At 32.5% G+C, this 24,610-nt stretch overlaps 3 protein-coding genes across 3 annotated transcripts in view; all 3 read left to right on the top strand.

The window, feature by feature from the left end:
• The first annotated feature begins 4,575 nt into the window (after positions 1–4,575).
• LOC131631382 (uncharacterized) lies at positions 4,576–7,997 on the top strand. The gene is made up of 4 exons (XM_058902176.1): positions 4,576–4,713; positions 5,405–5,508; positions 6,013–6,268; positions 7,386–7,997. The coding sequence occupies exons 1-4, from the start codon at positions 4,692–4,694 to the stop codon at positions 7,532–7,534; spliced, it is 531 nt and encodes a 176-aa protein (XP_058758159.1). The 5' UTR covers positions 4,576–4,691; the 3' UTR covers positions 7,535–7,997.
• The window catches only part of LOC131631384 (uncharacterized protein C6C3.02c-like), a 65,812-nt gene continuing 45,818 nt past the window's right edge, over positions 4,617–24,610 (top strand). Inside the window, exon 1 of the mRNA XM_058902178.1 lies at positions 4,617–4,713. Coding sequence (XP_058758161.1) covers positions 4,692–4,713 — 22 coding nt within the window. The 5' untranslated portion in view covers positions 4,617–4,691. The remainder of the gene's footprint in view (positions 4,714–24,610) is intronic.
• Positions 14,952–18,025, top strand: LOC131631381 (GATA transcription factor 24-like). The gene is made up of 11 exons (XM_058902175.1): positions 14,952–15,119; positions 15,193–15,288; positions 15,368–15,501; positions 15,588–15,689; positions 15,816–15,930; positions 16,056–16,112; positions 16,509–16,559; positions 16,895–16,963; positions 17,604–17,684; positions 17,835–17,906; positions 17,984–18,025. Exons 1-11 carry the CDS (start codon positions 14,952–14,954, stop codon positions 18,023–18,025), a joined length of 987 nt encoding a protein of 328 aa, XP_058758158.1.

Below are 24,610 nucleotides of genomic sequence, written 5' to 3'. Positions count from 1 at the left end.
ATGTTGTATTTTTGCCCAACATTTATATGGGGTTTGTTTTTTCTTTTAGATTTTGATGAATTATTGGAGAGGGTCTCATTTTAGGTTTCGATTCTTAGAGAGGTTGTATACATAATAGCTGCATAATGCAAAGCAGGCCGCTGGTGATGATGAACAGGTCACACAACATATAACATACACATTGATAACATACATGTTGTACTTGGTTTACACATCCATTTTTTATGGACAAGATTCCATTTATGTGGATGTGATCTACCTAAGATACTTCATTGACTTTGAGAAGATCTATGACTGTAACAGGGATTCACTTGTTTTGTCTATATGTACTCCAAGTTAGGTGAAGATTCTATGTAGAAGACCAAATATATGACATACAACATCACACTGTTGACGAAATATTTCTACATCGTTTAGTGTTTTGTGTCATTTTCATAACACTTTTGCGATGCCGTTACTAAAAATTCACATGTACCATTTTAAGGCTTGGATTCTCCATCACTTCCCACGTGTATTCGGATGGTTACGTGTAAAATCCCTATTTTATTAATATTTTTATTAATTATATTAGTAATTATACTATTTAGTATTTTTAATAATTATTTATTTATTTAGTTATTATGTGTTCTGGACTAGGCCAAGGTTAGGCCCAATCTACTTTCGGCCCACTTAGCCTTAGAGGCCCAAACCACTCTGTGCTCCATAATTGGGCTTAGAATGCTCGTCTCCACTATGCCCGGCATAATGCTCCTCGTGAGCTGTCTGACGCCCGACATGGATGCTCCTCGCGAGCATCCTCTCTCTACCGAGGACCCTGCTCCTCGTAGGGCTCCTTCATATTCAACCCCCTGGATAACGCGGAGTCCACGTGGTCCCTAAAAGACCACGTCTCCCGTAAACTTCGGAGCGATTAACCAGGACAGAGGGCACTCACGCACCTCCGATATTTCCGCCTAGGAAACCTGGCAGTCTCCTAATTGGGCCTGGGCATCCAACCCAAATAGCGAGATCATGGCCCAACGCTGGGGGCTATAAATACCCTATTTCAATAGAGGGTCATGTATTGACTTCTTTCTAACCTTTAGCTGGTACTTGCACTCCTTTGCTCGTCTTATTACTTTGGCATCGGAGTACCTTGCAGGTACACCCCCCTTTTACTCTTCGAAGACCCAGTTCCGAGCAGCCCGTGACGATCCTTCTGATCAGGTACGATCATTATGTGATATATTAATTATTTGAAATATTTAATTGTATGTGTGTTTGTGTTATTTAGGTTAATTAAGTTGTATGAGAGATATAGTTAATTGGGCCTTAGTAGTAGGAACGTAATAGATGGATTATGGGTTAAGCCCATTAAGAGAAAAGAGATAGTAAGAGGAGAAAATTAGGGTTTTAGAGTTGGAGTCTCATAACTTATTTTTGGGGAGGAGCACTTGAGAGAAGAAGAAAATTATGGAGGAAGCCTTAATTTTCGCAGCAAGTTTCAGCATAGAGTCACCTTGGCAAATTGGGCATATCTCTCAATCCAACCGTTGGATCGTTATGGTACTTGGACACAATGTTCCTGACTCATAGAGGTAAGTTCTGACCTGAGCGATTTTGATTTTGAAGGTTTTAAGTTTGTCTGATAAGCTGATTCCTAAACTGGTGTTTAGGTGTGTCTCCAATTGATGTTAGAAAGGATTTCTTTTGGAGAAAGACTTAGAGCTATGATGAAAGAGTCCATATTTACCAAGGTAAGGGTGGGGTTCGAATTATATAACCAGGAATATGATGATTGTATGTGGGATTAAGGTGTATGAGTTTTTCCATGGATTATTTGTTGTGATTTTGTCGTGTTGATTCAATGAAATTAGTTGTTGTTGTGGTGATAATTGTTGTTGTTTTATGCGAAATTGCAGGATGTTTCATTGACGATGTATACCTCTATTTATTGGTATAGCAACGATATAGGCTTATGCCTTTGTGACGATGATGTTGTTTGTTGTGTGTGTTTGTTGCATTCATATACATATGCATTATTGGTGACGACATGGATTGGCAAATTAGTGATGAAGGCTTATGCCTTGATGCCTTTGTTAACTGGAAATTGGCGATGGGGGTTGAAGCCCTGGGTACCACATGCATGTGCAATTGTAGAGTCTCATTATATGTGGCATGAGTGTGATTTAATTGTGACGTGATGTGACTTGAGTTGTTGTTGAATATGACGATGTGAAGTGAATTGTGATAATATGAAGTTGTAATTATAAGTTGTTATGCTAATGACTTGTTGTGACAGGTACCGTCTGGAAGATGGAAAATAGTTGTTATAACATATTATTATTATTACGTTGTTGATTTTGTTATTATAACTGTACAGTTTTAAATTGTTGTTATAGTTTTCGTCTGAAAGTTGTAAAGTGATAATTTTGTATGATTTAATTCTAACATATTAATTATCATACTTTTGTTTATATTATTCGATATCTCACCCCTTATGAATGATGTTTCACTTACCATGGGAAACGGACAGGTACTCAAGATAGCGGTGGAAGTTTTGAAGTGATTTTATGAAGTCTTTAGTTGTTGTTAGTCGAGTTGGTGTCTTGCTTTGATACGTAACACTCGAGGGGATAAAACGATTGTTTTAATTATTACTTCTTTTGCTGAATTTTTATATGGTTTTGGTTTAAATTGTAACTTAAAGTTACCGTGCAATGATGCTACGACTTGATTTGAATAGTTATGAAGTTTGTTGATTCCGCTGCGAGTTAATTATTGAATTTAAACAAAGTGATTTTTAGTAATGATTTGATTATCGTTTTAAATTCTTGTGCTATGTATCTATATGAAGGCAAGTAAGCCGTAAAATGTTTTTGAGATGACGAATATGTGATACCTCAAATGAACTTGTTTGAAATTTATACTCGAATTTTCTGTATAATTTATCGGGTAGATTTGGGGTGTTACATCATGTGCGCTGACCTACACTGAGGATATGCCTCATGCTTATGCATTCATTTCGCTTAGAAAGAATCAAGCGAAGGAGCCATACAAAGTGTATCTTGACCGCATGGTAGCATATGATATACAATTCCATATGTACATCAATTACCATGATACGCGTCCCTCGAAAACATTGCCTTATACCTAGATGGTTGACTTGCAGTTCACGTCTAATGTATCCTCATCTGCCATAACGCGTCATACAACAATTCAACTACATTTAGATTATTCTCAAAGACCCTTTTCGATTCACCCCCGGTGCTATGACACATAGAGATATGGGAGCCATGTATGATGATTACCTTAATCATCTGGGAGCCATCTATATACCAAATGAGGCAAAAGTATCATAGCTTCTAGCGACTAGAGTGTTGTACATGACTACATCCAACGGTATTTTAGAGTGTCACATCCTTATATGACATAGATGCTTCGGGAGATCCACATACACCAACTTATCAGGAGATACTAGAGGAGAAACATGCTAGGGCAGATCATGTCGTTGACGGGTTGCCTAGATATCACCGTATCATAAAGATTGGGCAGACATGTATAAACATATGATTATTTTTGAATGAGGGAGGCATGATAGACACTGCAATACAGGAGGCAACATAGGAACAAGGAGACTCGAGTATGTCATACATAATATTATACTCCCTCTAGCCTTATTTATAAGCAAAGATGACTTTTTTAGATTCATCGAGTAATAAATGTATCTGGTCTACTATGTAGACCAGATACATTCATTACTCAATGAACCTAAAAAAGGAATATTTGCTTATAAATAAGGCCGGAGGGAGTATAGTATTTATATTGGGAGCACTAATTTCGATTCTATTTTGACTTCACGTTGTACTTCGAATTTATTAATCTATATATGTCATGTTCATATTATTTAGAAAATGTATGGTTTAATTTAGACAAAATTGAAAATGATATTGTAGCTATAATACAACGTCAATTTCATTAGTGCATCTAGAAAACAAAGTAAAAAATTACTCTGTATGAATACAAAAATGCATCTCCGAATCAGATTATGTCAAATACGAACGCTTCAATGAAGAATGCATGTGATATACATACAGTGATTTCGAAGATCCATCTCCGAATTAAATATTGGATAAAAATATGAAGTGAGACTAAGTGGACATGATTTAGTAAGATTTAAAATAGGTTGAAAAATACATTTTCAGAATAAAAAAACATTTTAGACTTTTCATAGAGTATCTTTTTCACCATTTAAGGTGTCATAAACAATTCCTTTAAAAAACTCGATATTATTACAAATTTACAGTTAAAATTTACTAATTTTGCTGATTTTAATTTTATATAAAAAATTATAAGCCAATTATTACAAAATCAAAATATTAAAATAAAATACTGAGTTATGCAATGAATTATTAAATTAACAAGGTGTACGCCTTAAGTGTATTTTCTAGAAGAAAAAAATAGTATTCCTCATCCCCAATACTTGGCCAATACGTAAAACGAGTTCAATTCTAGAGTGTTCGAGTAAGATCCGAATATGCCAACGATAACGCGCCACGTCCTCATAGACCATTTCAAAGGTTTCTAGGGTTTAAATACACCATTCGCAAACCGTAACAAACTAATCTTCAATTATAAGCCCTTCTATTTATCTTCCGCCTCTAAAAATCACCCTTTGCCCTCTTTTGCCGCTTTGCCCTAAAACTTCATCCATGGCTCGTCGTAGCTCCGGTGGTAACGTTCTCTTCTCAGATCTTCTTTTTTTTTTTTTAATTTTCGTGCTTGACTCCTATTATATACACAATAGTCTCCTCTGATTTTTATGCTGTATTTTCGTCCACCTCGATATCTAGGGTTTGTTTTTTCTTCCGGCTTTTGATTAATTGTTTATGTAAATTGTCAATTTCATTCCTGTTAACGTGTATCGATCCATCTTTCGTGGTTTATTTTGGTTCTCTCCTCTGATTATGAAAATTTATGAATTTTCTTCATGTAATTTTTTGACCTTTCAAGAATTGTTTTGCCTGTTAATTTATTTGCTTTATTATTTCTGAGAGGGAGATTTTGTATTATGTAGTTGAGTATATGATTGTTTGCTGATGCATGTCTTTGGATTCCTTGTTATGCACATAATAGCTAGCTATTGAGGTATAGTTTAGTAGGCTACATTTTCTTGTACGTCTTAACGCCTTAAGTTTAGCACAAACCAAGCGTATGCATTCTTAACTTAGATTGGATCATACGGTGATCTGTTTGTTTCAGATCTTGAATGAATAATTAATGGACCGCCTTTGCACTGTCTTTTAATTTATTTTATGTGATCTTTGAAAGAAATTGGGATTCCTTACAATATTGTTCACTGCTTTTGACGTTGCTGCGCGAATGTCTGTTTTTGATATATAATTTTGTTTACAACTTTTTTCAGGAGTTTTTTTCCTTTCAAATATGAATGAGAACATGAAGCACTTTCAAAAGAAATTAACAGAATTGGAACTCGAAGCTGAACATCTTCTCTTAGCCCGGCATCAGGTTATTACAAATTTATTATAATATGTTATGTTGTTAGGTTAACAAAGGCTGTTTTCCAATCAAAATATTCAAATTCAATCAAAATATGTTATGTTGTTAGGTTAACAAAGGCTGTTTTCCAATCAAAATATTCAAATTCAATCAAAATATGTTATGTTGTTAGGTTAACAAAGGCTGTTTTCCAATCAAAATATTCAAATTCAATCAAAATATGTTATGTTGTTAGGTTAACAAAGGCTGTTTTCCAATCAAAATATTCAAATTCAATCAAAATATGTTATGTTGTTAGGTTAACAAAGGCTGTTTTCCAATCAAAATATTCAAATTCAATCAAAATATGTTATGTTGTTAGGTTAACAAAGGCTGTTTTCCAATCAAAATATTCAAATTCAATCAAAATATGTTATATTGTTAGGTTAACAAAGGCTGTTTTCCTTCTACTGGATCCCTTGATTAAATTCTTTTCGGGTATGAAATTCTTTTCGTGTTTTGGTGAATGTACAGCTGGTTGAGAATGATAAGTTGAGGAATGGGAACAGAGAAGCACTTACTGCATTAAGGAAAAAGGCTCGAACAACAACGAGTAGTGTTCCATCTCCTTATGGATCAATAATGAAGGGAGTTTCAAGACCTCTGGTGCAAGAAGTGTGTACCACCTGTGGTAACCATGACTCTTTCGAGCAGACGTGGACAATGTTTCCAGGAACTGATCTGTTTGTTGGAATTCCATTTCATGCCGCTCATACTATATTGGAAACAGGTTATTTTTTATTCAGTTTTGCCTTACGCCCCCCCTAACTGATGAGAAAATTAATAATGAGAAAAGAAGTATGAAAAAATATCCGTAAATGTATGCTTGTGTTAGTTTGTTCTTTTTCTGTAGGATCAAGCGCTTACCACTGCGCTAAAAGCAATTGCTGTTAGTGAGGGCGCAACTTTATTTCTTTATAGTATGAGCCCTCAGGGGCTGCACCTAAAGCGAGGTTTGTAAGCTCTCTCTAGGCGGCATGGGTTGGGATGTTAAGCCCATTCGAATCCCTAAGGGTGTCGCTGGATTTATTTATCCAACATTTTCATCCATCCGGCAAAAATGTTGATTAGTCATGCTTCTTATGTGGCCATTCAGTAGTATCTATTTATTTGACAAAAGCCTGTAATCTTTGGAATTTTTACATCTTTGATTTAGTGCAATTTTGGAGTACATGTGAAATTATTTTCATATTTTCTAGCTTATATGCATTAGCTTGGAGTCTGGATTATTCACCATTATCCTCGGTATGAGAAACAATATGCAAATGCAATATTTTTAACAAATTTCAATAGAAGCAACAACAACAACAAGGCTTGGTTGTTGTTGTTGTTGTTGTTGTTGTAGTTGTTTCTATTGTAAATTTTTTAAAGATATTAAAGTGTCTGTCATACATACTCGTATAGGTTCAACCTGATTGTGTTGAGTGATGAATACATACTCGTATAGGTTCAACCTGATTGTGTTGAGTAATTTCATCACGTGGTTGCAAAATTTACATTGTTGAAGTTGAATGTAATTTCACCTAAATTTAGTTTTCCCTGCAGCTTTGTGTAAGTTGTTTGTAATTTAACTTGAATTGGTCCCATTTTCCTTTTATATTATTTTGTTTTCCATCATGAAACATGTAGAATAGAATCTGTACTTCGTAGTTTCAAGGAAATGATCAAGCATGGATGATCAGTATTATGCTACAGCAGTTCGGAATTCTGACTGAATATTTTCTTGATAATTACTATTATTCTGAAAGTCCATGTTTGAATTGTAGCTGTGTCAATATTTTTTTTTGTCTCTAAGTTGATTTCTATTGAAATTTGGTTGGTATATTCTTATGGGTGTGTAATTATAGATCAAGCAGAGCTTGACTTTGAGGCAAAGAAACTACAGAGCATTGTGAAGGAAAAAACACTTATTATATCAGAAACAGGTGCTCTTGCAGACAAGATTAGTCCAGGAGTGCTTAAATCGCTTGTAACCTTAAACGACAAACGAAAGTAAGATGCTTTATGCCGACTATGGCGTGTCACAGTGTCTTTTGGAAATGATTTCTTCAGGCATTTAGGTAGTTTATTCAAGTCTTGATGTTGAAGACAAGTGAGTGTCATGAATTATCTCTACCTATCAGCTTTACTTCTACATGCACCAACCAGTAACCTATGCACAAGTTTCTCTGAAGTTACACTTTCTACCTATCAGCTTTATCATCTTGAAGTTTTAGAAGCTGCTCATAAGATTTATATATCTCACCCTGAGAAAAGTACAAAGTTATGAGTCATAGATATTTCTTTTTGTTAGTTGAGGCTTATTATTACAGTGACATCTTATTTAGATTTGATTCTCTATTGAGTGGTCTATTACCAAATATCTAAATGGACTCTGCTCTCAGTGACTCTGTTACCAAATATCTAAATGGTGAAATTTGATTACACAACAGTGTAAAATCATATTATATTGTACATAATTGCAAGACTTTTTTTTCTATATGTATAGTCCTTCAATATAAAACTCTTGATTAGTGTGTGCCTCAGATTGGTAAATGTGTGGTTCATGTTAGGATGATGGTCTAATTTAACTGTATTGTTTGTAGTTTTTGAAAGACCATGATTGATAAGTCTAATGTGGTTGGGGTATACTTGAGACTGACAATTGGAATATACTTTAAGATGGATGACCATCCTCAAACCTAACTTATAACTCAATTTAAATCGAGTTCTTAGGATGTATTTAAGGCAATACACATTAGTTTTAAAATTACCTCTTTTATACAAATTTTAAAATAATTTAAATCAATTTTTTAAATGTTCATTCATTTTAAAAATGCTAAAACTTTGTGCATAATCTTCAAATCATTAATACAAGTTTCATAATATATTTTGAGCACTAAAGGTTTATATATTGTTGAATTGTAACATTGAAAGGGAAGATCATATTTTATCTTGGAATTCATTCAAGATTCAAATACTTAAGATTATTTAAAAAATGTGTTGTAACTTAATCACTAAGGTTGTGGTGATAAGTTGTTTGTTGTAAAAGGTTCTTTATATTGGTGTAATTCAAAGTCCACCAAAGTATTTGATGTTTGTGGAAAATATCCTTTGATTCCGAAAGATTTAAAGTCCACCATAGATTTGGTGTAATTTAAAGTCCACTATAGTATTTGGTGTTTGTGAAAAAAGCCATTATTTGGGAAGATTCAAAGTCCTTCATAGATTTGGTGTTTACTTTAGAAGATTGTAAAAGAGGTCTTGATGTGACGCTTGTAGAAAGATCTAACATAGTGGAAAATTCATCAAGATGTGAAGGGACTAGATGTACCCTATGTTAATAAGGAAAACTAGTATAAATCTCTTGTGCTCATTTATTTTTAACCATTTTAATTTTCTGCACTTTATATTGCTAAGAACATATCATTTTCATATCCAAAGAAAATTAAGAACATATTGCAAAATCATGAAAAATCGGACAACGTTAATTCACACATCCTCTAAGGTTGCACTTTATTGTTATAATTGACATCATAGGATGTTAAGATAACTTGCTCCATGTTCCGGGTAGATATGGCTTCCGCAAAATCATCATTAGCAGATGGTGGCTACAACAACAAACCAACATATTTCGTTGGAGAATATTATGAGTTCTAGAAAATCTACATGGAAATGTTCTTAAAAGCACAAGGAGATGAAATATGGGATGTTGTCGATAATAGATCATTCATTCCTACAACAATCATAAATAATATAGAACAACCCAAAGGAAAAAGCCCATGCAATGATGATGATAAGAAGAAAGTATTATATGACAAGAAGATAAATAACATATTTGCATCTGTCTTAGGAATGAATGAATTTTTCCGAGTATCAAATTGTAAAACATCAAAGAAAATTTGGGATACACTGGAAGTAACACACGAAGGAAGCGAAGATGTCAAAAGATCAAATTTGAACAAGAATATGAATTGATCATAATGCTACCCCGTGAGAGTATTCTTGATTTGCAAAAAATATTTACATATTTTACAAACCATTTTATGTCTCTTGAAAAAACATTCATAAATGATGATTTAAATCTTAAAGTTCTTAGATCATTGTCTAGAGCATGACAACCAAAAATGACAACAATATATCCTAAGATGCTCAAAAATTCATTCATCTTTTCATCTCTAATGTTCCTAAGCATTCATGCACCAAATCCACTTAATACAAGAGTTTTAAAAGGCCAAAATTCAAAATTTTTAATAGTGCAGTCGATTGCACATTTCAAGCAATTCATTGCATGATGGTTCTGTCAGACATTTTTTAAGTCAGTTACAGTTAACTGATTTAAGAAACCTGTTACATGACTATTGCTATTTTAAATTTGAATATTGTTTGACACTTTTTAATTAGGTATTCGTATAACCGATTTAAGAAATCGTGAAATCATGTACAAAATGCAGAATTTGGTTTTTTAATTAACCATTATCATTATAAAACTACTGTAAACCTTTATGGAAATGTCTCAAAATTTTACATCAATTCAATTAGGTTTTTTAAAATGTGTTTAAGAGAAAATACATTAGTGTTTAAATAGCCTCTTTTATACATATTTTAAAATAATTCAAATTAATTTTATAAGAGTTCCTTCATTTTAAAAACGTTAAAATTATGTGCATAACCTTCGAATCATTCATAAAAGTTTCATAATATATTATGAACACTTTAAGTTTATATATTATTGAATTGTAACATTGAAAAAGAAGATCAAACTTTATCTTCGAAGTCATTCAAAATTTAAATACTTTATTCAAAAAGTATGTTGTAACGTAATCACCAAGGTTGTGGTGATAAGTTGTTTGTTGTAAAAGGTTCTTTGGATTAGTATAATTCAAAGTGCACCATAGTATTTGGTGATTGTGGAAAAGGACTTCTGATTCTGAGAGATTCAAAGTCCATCATATGCTTGATGTTTATGTTAGAAGGTTGTGATAGATATTTTGGTGCGAGGTTTGTACAAAGATCTAGCATAGTGGAAAATCATTTAAGGTGTAAAGGGACTAGATGTATCCTTGTGTTCATTTATTTTCCAGCATTTTATATTGCTAAAAACATATCATTTCCATATCTAATAAAATTAAGAACATAGCCCAAAAATGAGAAAAATCAAGCAACCTTAATTCACCCCATCCCCCTCGCCTCTAAGATTGCACTTTATAGTTACAATTGGCATTCACTACTACAAAATGGGCAAACAACAATGCCCAAGTCACCACAGTTCTTTCAAACACCGTCGTGACATCTCTAAACTCAGGCGCTAATATTTTTTATTTTTAAATTAAAAATTGTTAGGATATAATAACAGTTGTTAAGCTCACCATGATGATACAATCAAGCATTCATGGGTTGAAACCTTAGAGTCATAAAATATTTTATTCCTTTAATATTAAGGCACGCCTTTTATTTTATTTTTTATTTTTAAAAAGTAACGTTGTATCTTTCACAGCAAAATTCTAGCACCCATTTTTTCTCTCCTTCTTCGTCATTAGCTTTCCTATTATACAGTATAGTTGTCAATCTTGTTCTTCATACATGAAGGTATTCTTAATCTTTTTTATTCTCTCGTTTTCATGTATGTTGTTGTTATGTTTCACACAATTTTCTTATAATTGTTTCTCTTATTCATCGTCATTAGCTTTGTTGTTGTTGTATGTTGTTGTTGATAAATGTTTATTGACATCATTTTTATATTATTTACGTTGGTTTCACATGTTTTTTTGTTGCTGACAAACCATTTTATCAGATTTGTCTTCACCACCTTAACAAAGCGCATATGTGATTATCGTACATATGGTTTGCGTTGCTGTGGAAAGAAATAGAAGAAGTATGGAGTTATTTTGGAAATTTCATCCACTTTATATTGCAAACCTTCATGAAAATGTTTCAAACATTTGTATCATTTCATAGAGGTTTCTTAGGAGGTATTTAAGGCAAAAAATACATTAATTTTTAATTATATGTTTTATTTAAATTTTAATATTGTTCAAATCAAATTTTTAAGTGTACATTTATTTTAAAATTGTCAAAAAGTTTGTGCATAACCTTCAAATATTTCATAAAAGTTTCATAATATATTTTTGTGCATAACCTTCAAATATTTCCTAAAAGTTTCATAATATATTCGGAGCACTTAAGGTTTATATATTATCGAAATGTAAAATTGAAAGAGAAGATCAAATTTTATCTTGGAATTCATTCTAGAAGCAAATATTTAAGATAATTTAAAAATTGTGTAGTAAGTTAATCATCAAGGTTGTGGTGATAAGTTGTTTGTTGTAAAAGGTTCTTTAGATTGGTGTATTTCAAAGTCCACCATAGTATTGGTGTTTGTGAAAAGGGTCTTTTGATTCGGGGTGATTCAAAGTCTACCATAGGTTTTGTATTTATGTTAGAAGATTGTAATAAGGGTATTGGTTTGAGGCTTGTACAAAGATCTAACATAGTGGAAAATTCTTCAAGGTGTGAAGGGATTAGATGTACCCTTGGTTATTAAGGGAGCTAGTATAAATCTCTTGTGTTCATTAATTTTCCAGCACTTTAACTTTCTGCACTTTGTATTGCTAAGAACATATTATTTTCATATCTAAAGAAAATTAAGAATATAGTGCAAAAATGAGAAAAATCGGTCAACCTTAATTCACCCCATCATAGGTTGCTCTCTATAGTTACAATTGGCATCAAAGTAGGTTAAGGTAACTTGCTCCTTGATCCAGGTGAACATGGCTTTCGCAAAACCGTTCTTAATAGATGGTGGCAACAACAACAAACCACCGTGTTTCGTTGGAGAGTATTATGACTTCTAGAAAATCTACACGCAGATGTTCTCAGAAGCATTGAGAGATGAAATATGGAATGTTGTCAACAATGGACCATTCATTCCTACAACGATCATAAGTAATGTAGAACAATCCAAGATAAAAGGCTCTTGGAATGATGATAACAAGAAGAAAGTATTATATGACAAGAAAGCAAAAAACGTATTTGCATCTCCATAATAATGGATAAATTTTCTGTATATTAAATTGTAAGATAACAAAGGGAATTTGAGATACATTAGTACTTAGAAGTAACACGTGAAAGAACCGCATAATTCAAAATATCAAAATTGAACACTTTATTAGAACAATATGAATTGTTCAAAATGCTACCCCATAAAAGTATTTTTGATTTGCAATAGAGATTTACACACTTGATAAATCATTTGATGACTCTTGTAAAAACATTCACAAATGATTATTTAAATCTCAAAGCTCTTGAATCATTAGAGCATGACAACCATAAGTGACAGTAATATAAAAAAAAGTCTTTCTAAAATGTTACTGGCTCCATTATTTGGCAAACTTAAAGAAAATAAAATGGAACTTGATCGATTATAAAGATATGAATTAGATCATGATAAATTGAAGAACACTTTATGTGACCCTTTCCTTCTCCCATGGGAAACCAATACATACTTGTAGATGTTGACTATGTGTCTAAGTTGATTAGGTGATTGCATCTCCAACAAATTATGCACGAGTAGTGACTAAAATATTTAAATAAATCATTTCCAAGGTTTTGTGTCCCTAGGTTAGTCATAAGCGATGAAGCGTCACACTTCATTGCTAAGCAATTTGAAAACCTTTTGAAAAAGTATGAAGTGAAACATAGGTTGCAACACCCAGTCATCCTCAAATGAGTGACCATGTGGAAGTTGCCAATAGAAAAGTCAAAACCATCTTTAAAAAAACAGTCTCCCTCTCTAGGAATGACTGAGCCTCTAAACTCGATGATGCGATCTAAGCGTACTAGATTACTTACAAAATACAAATATGAACCACCCTGTTTAGGCTTATCTATGGAAAGTTTTGTCATTTGTCTGTTGAGTTAGAATATAAAGTCTATTGGACTATCAAGACCCTTAATATGGATTATGAAGTGGCTCGGGGAAAAAAGAAAGTTGCAATTGAGTGTGGTTCTATGAGAGACAAAGCTTGTGTTCAAGAACAAGATTTAGATTGTAAGGATATATTATCTCTAACATTGTTGATAAGGTGAAGAATGAAAACATTGTTTGAAGTACGAATGAAATTCTTCAAAATATCGTTAATCCAATTGGTTGTTGTAGAGGATGAATCGTTAGTGAAATGCGTAAGTTTAAAAAAAACATAAGGTTTTGTCATATTAAAATAAATTCAACTGTGTTTACCACATACGCATAAGTTAGCATTTTTTTTTAAATCAAAATTTAACATAAATGACTAAATTAGACTCTTCTTTTTTAATATTACTATCATAATAATTTCTAAAGAATTTCAAAATAACATTTATTTAATAAGAGACAAAATTTAAATTTTAAGTTAAGTTAAGAGAGAAAAATGTAATTTAATTTTAAAGAATGTTTATTTAATAATGTGAATTGGATAATAGAAGTATGAGTGAGAATATTCTAGACCAATTAATATGGACCTACGATCTAGTCCACATAGGTCAAGGTCAGACCAGATTTTTTCTTAAATAAAAAAGGTTAGACTTTTTTATAAGCCTATTCAGATAAATAGGCTATGCCACATGCTATACAAAAAGTTTTTTTAAGCATATCAAGTCAGCCTATCCTAATAAATATAAATGATTTTTTTATATTATATTATATACTTTATATATTAAAATACAAATTTTAAAAAAATTATGAAAATAAGTTGAAAGAAATTCTAAGAATGATGTTATAAGGTGTTTTTATAAGTTCTCTTAAACAAATTATCTCACAAAATTTATGTTACTAAGTAAGCTCAGATAAGTTAATGATTTAAAATCATTGTACTTTTGATTATCTAGTTTATTTTAACATTAGTTGAATTGTTTATTTACTTATGTTCATGTGGTATAGGTTTTTTTAAATAGGCTAATAAGCCAATTAGACCTTTGATAGGCTACCGATCATATTTAGACTTTGAATTTTTTAAAAGACCCAACTCAAATTTAGTAAAGTCTAGCTTAACCCAAAATATTCAGGAGAAAACTTTAAATTAAATATATTTATTTAATAGTTTTTGAGAACTTAAAGAAAAGTTTATTACTATATAAGAAACTAAAGTAAAAATCTAATTATACCTTAAAAAAATATTTAATGGTGTGAATTAGACATTTAACATTAGAAGGAGTAACCCCACAAGAAAGAAAAGAAAAGATTTGAAATTGTTATTGAAAGGCGTGTGTCATAAGGGAGTGAGTTTCAGTGGCAGTCTTCCCTTGACTCCTTTGTCTAGGAAACAACACTCAATTTCTTTCCATTTCCATTCTACTTATGTTTTTTCTAATTCACTTCCATATTATATATTCTCTATTCTATTCTATTCTAGGGTTCCCATCCCAAACCCACTCAATTTTTCACTGATGCTTGAGTAATGGAAATGGCGAATTCATGTCAGGATTGCTCAATGCTCCACTCTTCCAATGTAGCTTCCGTTTCTGATGAAGAGGAACAACCTCAACCCATTCTTACTCGTGCCACTGAACTCACCATTTCCTTTCAAGGCCACGTCTATGTTTTCCCTTCCGTTACGCCACAAAAGGTCCCTTTTTTCTATTCATCATCATAGTTAACACCATTTTCAACCCTTGATCACCCTTTATGCTCAAATGCAGGTTCAGGCTGTACTGTTACTCTTAGAAGGGCATGAAACACCCAATACTGTCCCCACCTCTCACTTTTTGGTGCACCAAAACTATCAGGACATTTGGGTATTTTATTCAGATACATTTCAGTACTAATTGCTTCTTAACACGTTATTAAGTGTTTTTTAACTTGTTATGTATGCAGGGAATAAATGATACTTCGCGTAATTCAAAGCATTCGCGGAGATTTGCGTCACTGATTAGGTTCCGTGAGAAACGAAAAGATAGATGTTTTGAGAAGAAAATTCGGTATACTTGCCGTAAAGAGGTTGCTGCAAGGTAGGATGAGGGTAGTTGGGATCTTTGGGGCAGTCTGCCATATGATGTTTTCTTGTTGAAATTGATGATATTAATTTTTCTAATAGGATGTTACGGAAGAATGGGCAGTTTACATCATTGAAGGAAGAGTACGGTTCTCATGCTGAAAACCAGGATTCTAACAATGGTACACCTTGTGCAAAATCTACGTGAGTTACAAAGTTATATAGTTTGTTTGAAAGTTAAGCTTGCAATGATTTTTACCTTTTCACTTTAATATATAAATATTGGTGCTAACACTGTTATTGTTATGCCGCATCCCTGTCATTTTTAAGTGAGCATAGATGTCAGCATTGTGGAATTGGTGAGAAGTCTACTCCAGTAATGCGTCGAGGACCATCTGGTCCAAGATCTCTATGCAATGCTTGTGGGATCATGTGGGCAAATAAGGTAATTACTATCTTTTTTATTAGCTTAGCTTAGGATGATACTGTCATATTGATTATTGCAAGTGTCACCAAATGTCTTATCTTGTCAATTACTGATCTTAATTTGTACGGTTTGTTAATATGAAGGGAACTCTGAGAGATCTCCACAAATCAGGAAGGATTGCTTTTGAACAGAATGAACTGGTATATTTTTCATTTTGCATGTTGTCAATGGACTCTGCATTCGCCTGTTAGAAAATAACCGAGATAATATGTTATTCATCCTGCATCACTTGAAGTGTTATTATCATGCTACAATTGTTTTGAAAAATAGTTGCAGTATGTTTATACAGGTGTTATGATGCACCGCTAGAAAGTTTTGGTATAGGATTATAAATGATTTATTTTCATGATAAATATGACTCAAAAACAGCTATGTCTATTTGCGACCCTTTTTGTTTGGATTACTTGCCCTCAAAATCCAAGGAAAATTAGAGTGTACTTCGCTAGTGGTCACCAATTTGAAGTTTCTTGTCATGACCTGTTCTTAACCAAAGATGCTTGGAATTTCAAGGCTAATAGTATTCCTTTTATTTTTAGGATACTTCAGCTGCAGAGCCAGAAAATTCATGTGCTGCGCAGGACAAGGAGGTAGCTTTTTCTTTTGAACTTTTCTTTTGCAAATTAATGAACAATTTTGTTGATACAAAAATGTAGCTGTTTCTTTTCTTATTTTCTTGTGACATTGGTTGTGTGTCCCTTTATCTTTTTTACGGGTCTTCAGAGAAGCTGGAAGGATAGCGCAACTCCATGTCAATATATTGTTTTCCTTGAGGGTCCATGACGCAAATGTTTTGTTTTTCCAATCTATCATTTGCTGATTTTTATTTAAATAGTTAAGTACTCTTGTTTGCATGTCTGGATTCTGATACTAATTATTTTGCTATGGTGTTTTTATTCCTCAGGAAAGTTCCCAGGAAATAAAGGAAAGCCCCCGGGAAGCAAAGCCCGTGTCAATGGATGCCATACAGTCACCTGAGATGATAGACGAACAGGTTTGTATTAGTGTAATCGTTATATTTTCTGAGTTAAATAAATCAAACTATCCTCGGGCTATTATGGGGAAATTTTACTTGTTTGCTTTCTTGCACGGGATTATGTAATTCAATACATTGAATAGATTAGATCATTGCAATATGAAAAAAATAACAATCTGATCAACTTTTGCAGAACTCAAAATATGTAATAATATATTTTTTGTGGTCTCTTAAAACTTTGTCATTCAAAACTTTATTATTTGTAAAACTCAACTAAATGAAATAGATATTCACTTGAGCATACCTAATTCTTGTAATATGAAGTTCTCAACTCAAGTTTAGTTTTCTTTTTCTCTTCCATTCATTTTCGACAAGGAGCCGCCGGTCAATCAGTTAGCTCCCTCCAGAAAATTGAGTCCAGTTCATGTTACCAAGAATGCTAGTTTGTGGATTAGTGTATTTCATGCTTAACTTAGTTAACTACTGTCTTTAGCCCCCATGTGGATAATGATAAATAATTTTGTGTACTCTTTTTGGCGTGCTAATTTTTTTATTTGAGATCTCATAGTGCTGCTGTTGTTTCAAGAACATGCCTAATTTTTTTAATCCAATTTTGAACATTATGTCATTTTATTGAATAGTTATAATATGATTACAGTATGTGCTCGAATCTGCTGAAGCAGTTATTGACAACTTGTCCATCCAAGTGGAGAACAATGCTCTTGATCTGCATGAGCAGGTGATTTTTGTTTACCTTTTTTGACTTTCCATTCTTCAAACGATGTATCCTTCGGACAGGGGAAAATCATGGAAAGGGCTGAGGCAATAGCAGATAACAGCCCTAGTGTTATGACATTATTTGATAATTCACATTTTTTGACGATTGCAGGACAAAACTATGGAGGATCTTGCTGATGCTTCTGGGATCGAATTTGAGATCCCTGCAGGTTTTGATTATCAGGTATCCATCCATCAGATCTTGCTAGCCTTTAGTTATTTTGTTAGAAAAGTTGTGAGACGAAAATTTCTGACACACAGGTTGATATTGATGATCCCAACATGAGGACTTACTGGTTGTGATCTAAAGACATTGCTGTGCGCCCTGAGGCAATGTTAGTTTGCTATGGAAACAATATTGCGGCACTGGTTCAATTAACTCTAGACTTTTGGAGATGGTTTATAAACTATTTCTGGAAGCACTGTAAATTGTATGACCCTAGAGACTTAACAATCTCCATACATGATAGTTCTTGTACATCCCATGTGACTATATTTAATTTATATATAATGTAAATAGTTCAGTTTTCTTATCCCTTCACTTATGCCCACTGAGTTTGCTTTCTTTGCTGAAAGCCTTAAGCAGCTTTTTCAAGTTGTAATTGAATGGGAGAAAGGGGAATGAGAGAGAAGTCAAATACTTTTAAATTCTTGTTCTTTCTCTGATTCTTTTAGTATATAAAAAAGAAACAACAGAAAAACTACATTCAACTTAATTAGAGATTTTGAGTTCGAATTTAACTCTGGCTTGAAGATTTAACTTTCATAGTTATTTGCAGAGCATATGCGTATATAAAAAAAAACGTGGGAGAAAAATTCTCTACACACTAATTACCAACTCTTTTTTATCATTACACCGTCTCATAAACCAAAGAGAGTTGGGATCACTAATTGTACAATTAAGCAAACCCAAATGATTTAAGTTGGGAGGTGTGGATGACTCCTTAAGAGAGATGAAACTGAGATGTTATCTTCAACAGCAACTTGTTATGAAGAAGAGCAAAGTGAATCTATTAAAAAGACATAAGGAAAAGACAAGTGTGTGGACAACACATTTATGACATGTTTGGATTGACTTTTGGAAAGGTGTTTGTTTTATCAAAAGTAGAATTGATTCTGTCTCCAGAATTATTCTACTTGAAGCTAGAATTTGTAGCTTCTACCTCCAGAATTAATCCTGGATGATTTTTGCACTGAAATTTATTATTCAACTCACTTTTACATATGTATCCAAATATAAATCAATGGTGCTAAACTCAATTATGTTAAAATCAATTTTAGTAAACTCAATTCTATTAGAATCAATTCTATTTACCGCAAATTCAAACACACCATTAATAGTGGGATGAGACGCTCTCATATGAAATGATGAAGGAGTTGTGTGGTGCTTTCTCATGGATCATAGTAGCCACAATAATTTTGTCCAACTCAAATTCAATTTAACTTGTAGCGGGGCTACGATCAAGCTTCACACGTTGGTTGAAATAGTACTATATGTTACAAATTTTAACCTCAAATTATTTCAGCATAAATTATTTCAGCATAAAAACTAACGTCTTATAAAATTTTAACAAAATCATTAATTTTGATCATTCTTGTTGACATATCAAATGATTTTTAAATGATGTTAAATTTTATAGACATGATCTATATGATAATAACTTTCAATCTAACAGTAAATTTTGTTAAATAGATATCCGATAAAAAATTATCGGAGGTGTTATATTACTAAGTTTGACACTTTGTTGTCATTTGATCATGACTCTATATATATTTATTTAGATGAGTGCGAGTATATTAGAGACCGTGAGATAGTTGATTCAATTTTGACTCAATATTATCCTTTAGTTGTCGTTTGCCAACAACTGTGATTTTTTCTATGATTTTGAAATTTTTACATTATATACTTGTGTTGTGGTTATGTTCATTATTTTTCTACATGTCAGTTTTTTCCCAACAATTGACACAAGATCTTTTGATTCAATCTAAGGGATTAGAGAGACTGATATTGTGAAAGTTTGTTGAGCTCCAGTCATTAATTTTGCTAAGAAGTTTTAGTTAAAGAAAATTGAAGGAAGAGTTTTTCCAGTTTGGTTTTTGACATGTAGAAATTTTTGAAGTGATATAATTTCAAGTGAAATTTACTTTTCATAATAAAGTGTGATAATTGTTTTAAATCATGATTGTCGGTAAAGATAATGTGAATTTTTTAAAGGAATTTGACTTGAAGTGATTATATTCTTTATAGTAGGATACCTTAATTATTTTGACTATGATTATCAACTAATACAATTAATTTTTTTTGGAGTGATTTAACTTAAAAAGAAATATACTTTTCAAGGTAGAATATGATAATTCTTTGTGAACTATAATTGTCATTGTCATTGAAGACACAAGATACTATTGTATAATTTTCAATCATTTTGAAAAATGTTGGTGTTGGTTGAAATGATACATTTTGATAAGTCTCAAATTGCCTTATATTAAAAATAAAGGGTTAAATTAAGATTATATGTTAGATATTTGGGCATAGTTTATGTGTTGTAATAATTTTTAGATTAGATTACTCTCTCTTTATTATTTGATAGTAAAAATCATAGTTTTTTCTCTAATTTTAAAATTTCTATGTCATTATTTAGGTTTAGTATTTGTGGTGAGTACAATAAAAGTGACCTTGCTTACGATAAATGAAGCAAATTGCCTTTAGATTTATAATATGTGAATAAGTAATACCTTGACCTAACTCTTGAGTTAGGTATTCATAACTTCACCCCTCCCTAAAAGATGTCGGTCTTTTGCCTATAACATTGATCACATGTAGTCTAACTCTGGTACATTTAACATATGAGATGTGGTTAGTCCTTCAGCGAGATGAGGGACTATTCTGTTATAGTGAGGATACTATCACTAGTTATTGGAACGTGCTTGATGAGTCATCCTCACCATGTAGAATTGACGTCTAACCCATGTTCAACTTTACCTGACCTCTTTTTAATCCTTTTTGTCTTGTTGATAAGGTGAGGGATAATATGTTGAAACTATTTATGCTTGATGTGATTTTATTATAACAATCCACGCCCCCCCCCCCCCCCCCCCCCCCCCCCAATCATGTGGTCTCTATCGATACTTCCTGGTGAGGATCAGTAGCAGAAGGCCCAATTGATGAAGTTTATCAATAATATAGGATACTTCATATTATGTGAAAATATGGATACAAAAAGGTCTAAGGGGGGGGGGGTTGAATATACATATCCGCTAAAAGATAATTTCAAAAACATTTTAGATTCCATAAATGAAACTAGAGATTTTAAGAAGTGTGGAAGTAAAACACAATACTAAGAGAGCTTGGAAGTATCTCAATGAAGTAAACCTAGTGAAATATTACATGATATCGCTAAGGACTTGATTTCTTCTAATTCAAGACATCCAAATCCTCTTTGAAAAAAGCGATTTAAAAACTCTTTACATAGATGTTTGTTCAAGACATAATTGGCTTTATGATAATTCAATAAGATTAATGCATCACAGACCTAAGCTTACACATTAAATCCCTATAAGCACGGTCTAACCTATATGACATACAAACGATGCAATAATGGAATAACGATATTAATGAATGCTAGAAAATTAAAGAAGACGGGGGAAGAAGGAAAAGATACAAAGATATGTATAATGGTTTGACGTTCATTCTCACTTTGCCTACTCCATTATTCAATGGTGTCAGAAACCATTGGAAAATAATCACAATCTTCCACTATTTTGATAATTTTGATACAAGCATTTTGATTACAACAAACTATCATATGATAATTCCCTCTATTGATGTAGACACTCAAACTGCTAACAAAAACAAGCTCCCAAACGATCTTGATCCAATAACCTTGTTATACATTATAACCTGCTCCAAGTATTTGTGTGTGGCAATTCACTTGATGCCATCCATTTTTTATCTAAGTGGTTGTCATTAGCTAAGCGTTGATTGGACAACTCCCAACTTTATATGCGACCAGCGTTTCCACAATATCACCAAAGTTAGACATCTTCCAACTCCGCCTTATGAACAATCTGTACCAGGCTTCGCCAAAGTCATCCATGGAGTATATTGAAACTCTCATATTGATACATAACTAGAAGATTAATATTCTTTTTGGTCCCATACCTATGTCCTAGGGTCCATTTTGGTCTTCTTCCTTTTAAAAGTTTCAAGTTTGTCCCTTACGTTATCTAACAGAATCATACACTACTAGAAAATTCTCTTTTAATGACTGATTTAGTGACCAGAAAATTTCGGTCACTGTAGAGACCGAATTAGCCACCAAAATTTGATATTCATGAGCTAATTTTAAGAGGTCACTAAAATAAATCAGCCACCAATTTAGAGATCAAAAATTTGTGATCGAAATTTTGGTCACTAGCCACCAAAATTTGATATTCATGCGCCAATTTTAAGAGATCACTAAATCCGTCACAAAAATATATTTTAATATAAAATTTAATTTATATATCAAAATTAGAGACAGAAATTTCGGTCACTAATATTTTTTGTTTTCGTCTTCTATTTTTAATCCTCTTTGTTATGTTACTATTTTCTTTTTATATTTTTAAAAGATTTTAATTCTCTTTTAATTTTTAATTTTTATTAAAATTTTCATATTTTTTTATTGTTTTAACATTAATATATTTATATAAAACTATATGTATATATGTTTAAATATAAAATATAACAATAGATGTTAAGTGGTGTAGTGACAAGTTCTTATTAAAATACACAGAGGTCACAAGTTTGGTTCCTACGTATCACAATTTTTATTTTTTATTTTATGAAAAAGAACACTAAAATCGGTTACAAATTCCGTCTCTAAATTTCGGTCACTAAATTCGTCGCAAAAGCTTAGCGGCTAGCACTTTTTCAACCGAAAAGTAATGGTCGCTAAATCGGTCACTAAACGTTTTGGTGACCAATTTTTAAGATTTTTTCGGTCTCTAATTCGGTTACGAAATGCGAATTTTCTAGTAGTGATAGTGGGCCTTTTTGTTAAAAACTGACTAACGACGTTACTTTAGATGACGTGGAAGCTGAGGTGGATGGGTGGAATGTCCTTGTTGCTGAAACACTTTTCTATTTTCCCTCAAATTCTACCCTAACGCAAAATGCTTCCCAAAATCCCCTAATTGAAACCTACATCATCCTCTAATAAAAATAAAAATAATGTAGGTTTCAATTAGGGGATTTCGGGAAGCATTTTGCGTTAAGGTTGAATTTGGGGAAAAATATAAAAGTGTTTCAACAACAAGGAAAAAGAATGTGATGAATAGACATTCCACCAATCTACCTCAGCTTCCATGTCATCTAAAGTAACGTCGTTAGCTAGTTTTTGATAGAAAGGACCACTTTGATTCTGTTAGACAACGTAAGGTGCCAACTTGAAAATTTTAAAAGGAAGATAACCAAAATAGACCTCGATGTATAGGTACGGGACCAAAAAGGGTATTAAGCCATAACAATAAAGGCCAGACTACATTCAAGAAATGATACGTGCACCCGTTACAAACAACAAACTTCACACAAAAATATTAGTTACCCTAATGTACCACTAGTCTTCCTCAACATTCAATCTTTAGAGATGAAGGTCCACAAAAATGGAAAATGACGAAGGATGAAGATGATGAACAATGCTAGGGAATCCCCGAAATACTCTAATTCATAATATGTTAGTCAAGGGATTAGATGTATGTGAAAGAATAACACACACACACACACACACACACACAAGATTCTCTCTAATTTATGGATGAATGAGTCTTGGTTCTTGATTGATATCACGAGCTTGATTAATCATGAAAAATACTACAAGATTAATCAACTCACTCTCTCTAATTCATTCAAACAACAACAATTTGTACAAGAACAAAGTGCAACAAAAATAAGTTAATCTGACATGGATTAACACTCAAGAAATTGTTTTTGGAGAAGAGGGGAAAGTTTAAAGGTACTAGGAATAGACACACTAAAGAAGAGAAGACAAACTTCAATTTTTATCTTTATGGGTTTCACCCACATGTTTTCACACTTGTGTTATTGGATTAAAGAAATAACCATTTAAATCTAAGATAGAAAATTGGATTTGTGAAGCTATGATTTGAGTCAAGAAGAAATCAAGCTAAACTTCTAATTTGAGTCAATGAGCGCAAAGCCCAAATTAAGCTTCATGGAGACATTTTATTCGAGTCAAGCTTATTACTTGATTCGAGTCACACGAGGTTGTGATTCGAGTCATGTTCATTTCATGATTCGAATCAACTCATCTAAAGGCAAATCTCATTTTTCACAAGGTTCCTGATTCGAATCACACTTAACACTTCATTCGAATCAAGTCACTCAACATCTTGATCTAAGAGTTCTAACTTGTGATTCAAGTCACACTTGATGAAATGACAAAAGAGCAATTTTCTAGGCTAAAAAAGGAACACTATCAAGGATCAAACACTCTTATTTTTTGAGTAATAAATGGTCTTAATGGTGCAACACTAAGATATCCAAATCGAATACAATACAACTCAAATGTGAATAAAGTACAAACACGTGAATATTATATGATAAGCAAATTACAAATACGCGTACAAACTATAACATATACACTAATATTGGCAAAAACATCAAAACAAGTAAACGATACCATACGATAATGTGACTTTACTTTCACTTTGGTGGAGGTATTCCTGTGGAGGAAGTCGAAAAGAGACGCTTGCAGCGACTTATTGAGGTTTGGTTGCTGATAAGATCTTGTTCCTAGAATGAAAGAAATACTATTTTTGGTAAGCTTTGGAACCTTCAGTCTTTTTGTTTTTAATCCACCTATCCCTGACGTATTTGCTTTACCCATAATT

Source organism: Vicia villosa, unplaced genomic scaffold, assembly GCF_029867415.1.
Source record: "Vicia villosa cultivar HV-30 ecotype Madison, WI unplaced genomic scaffold, Vvil1.0 ctg.000816F_1_1, whole genome shotgun sequence".
NCBI lineage: Eukaryota > Viridiplantae > Streptophyta > Magnoliopsida > Fabales > Fabaceae > Vicia > Vicia villosa.
This window is presented reverse-complemented; position numbering and strand designations above follow the sequence as displayed.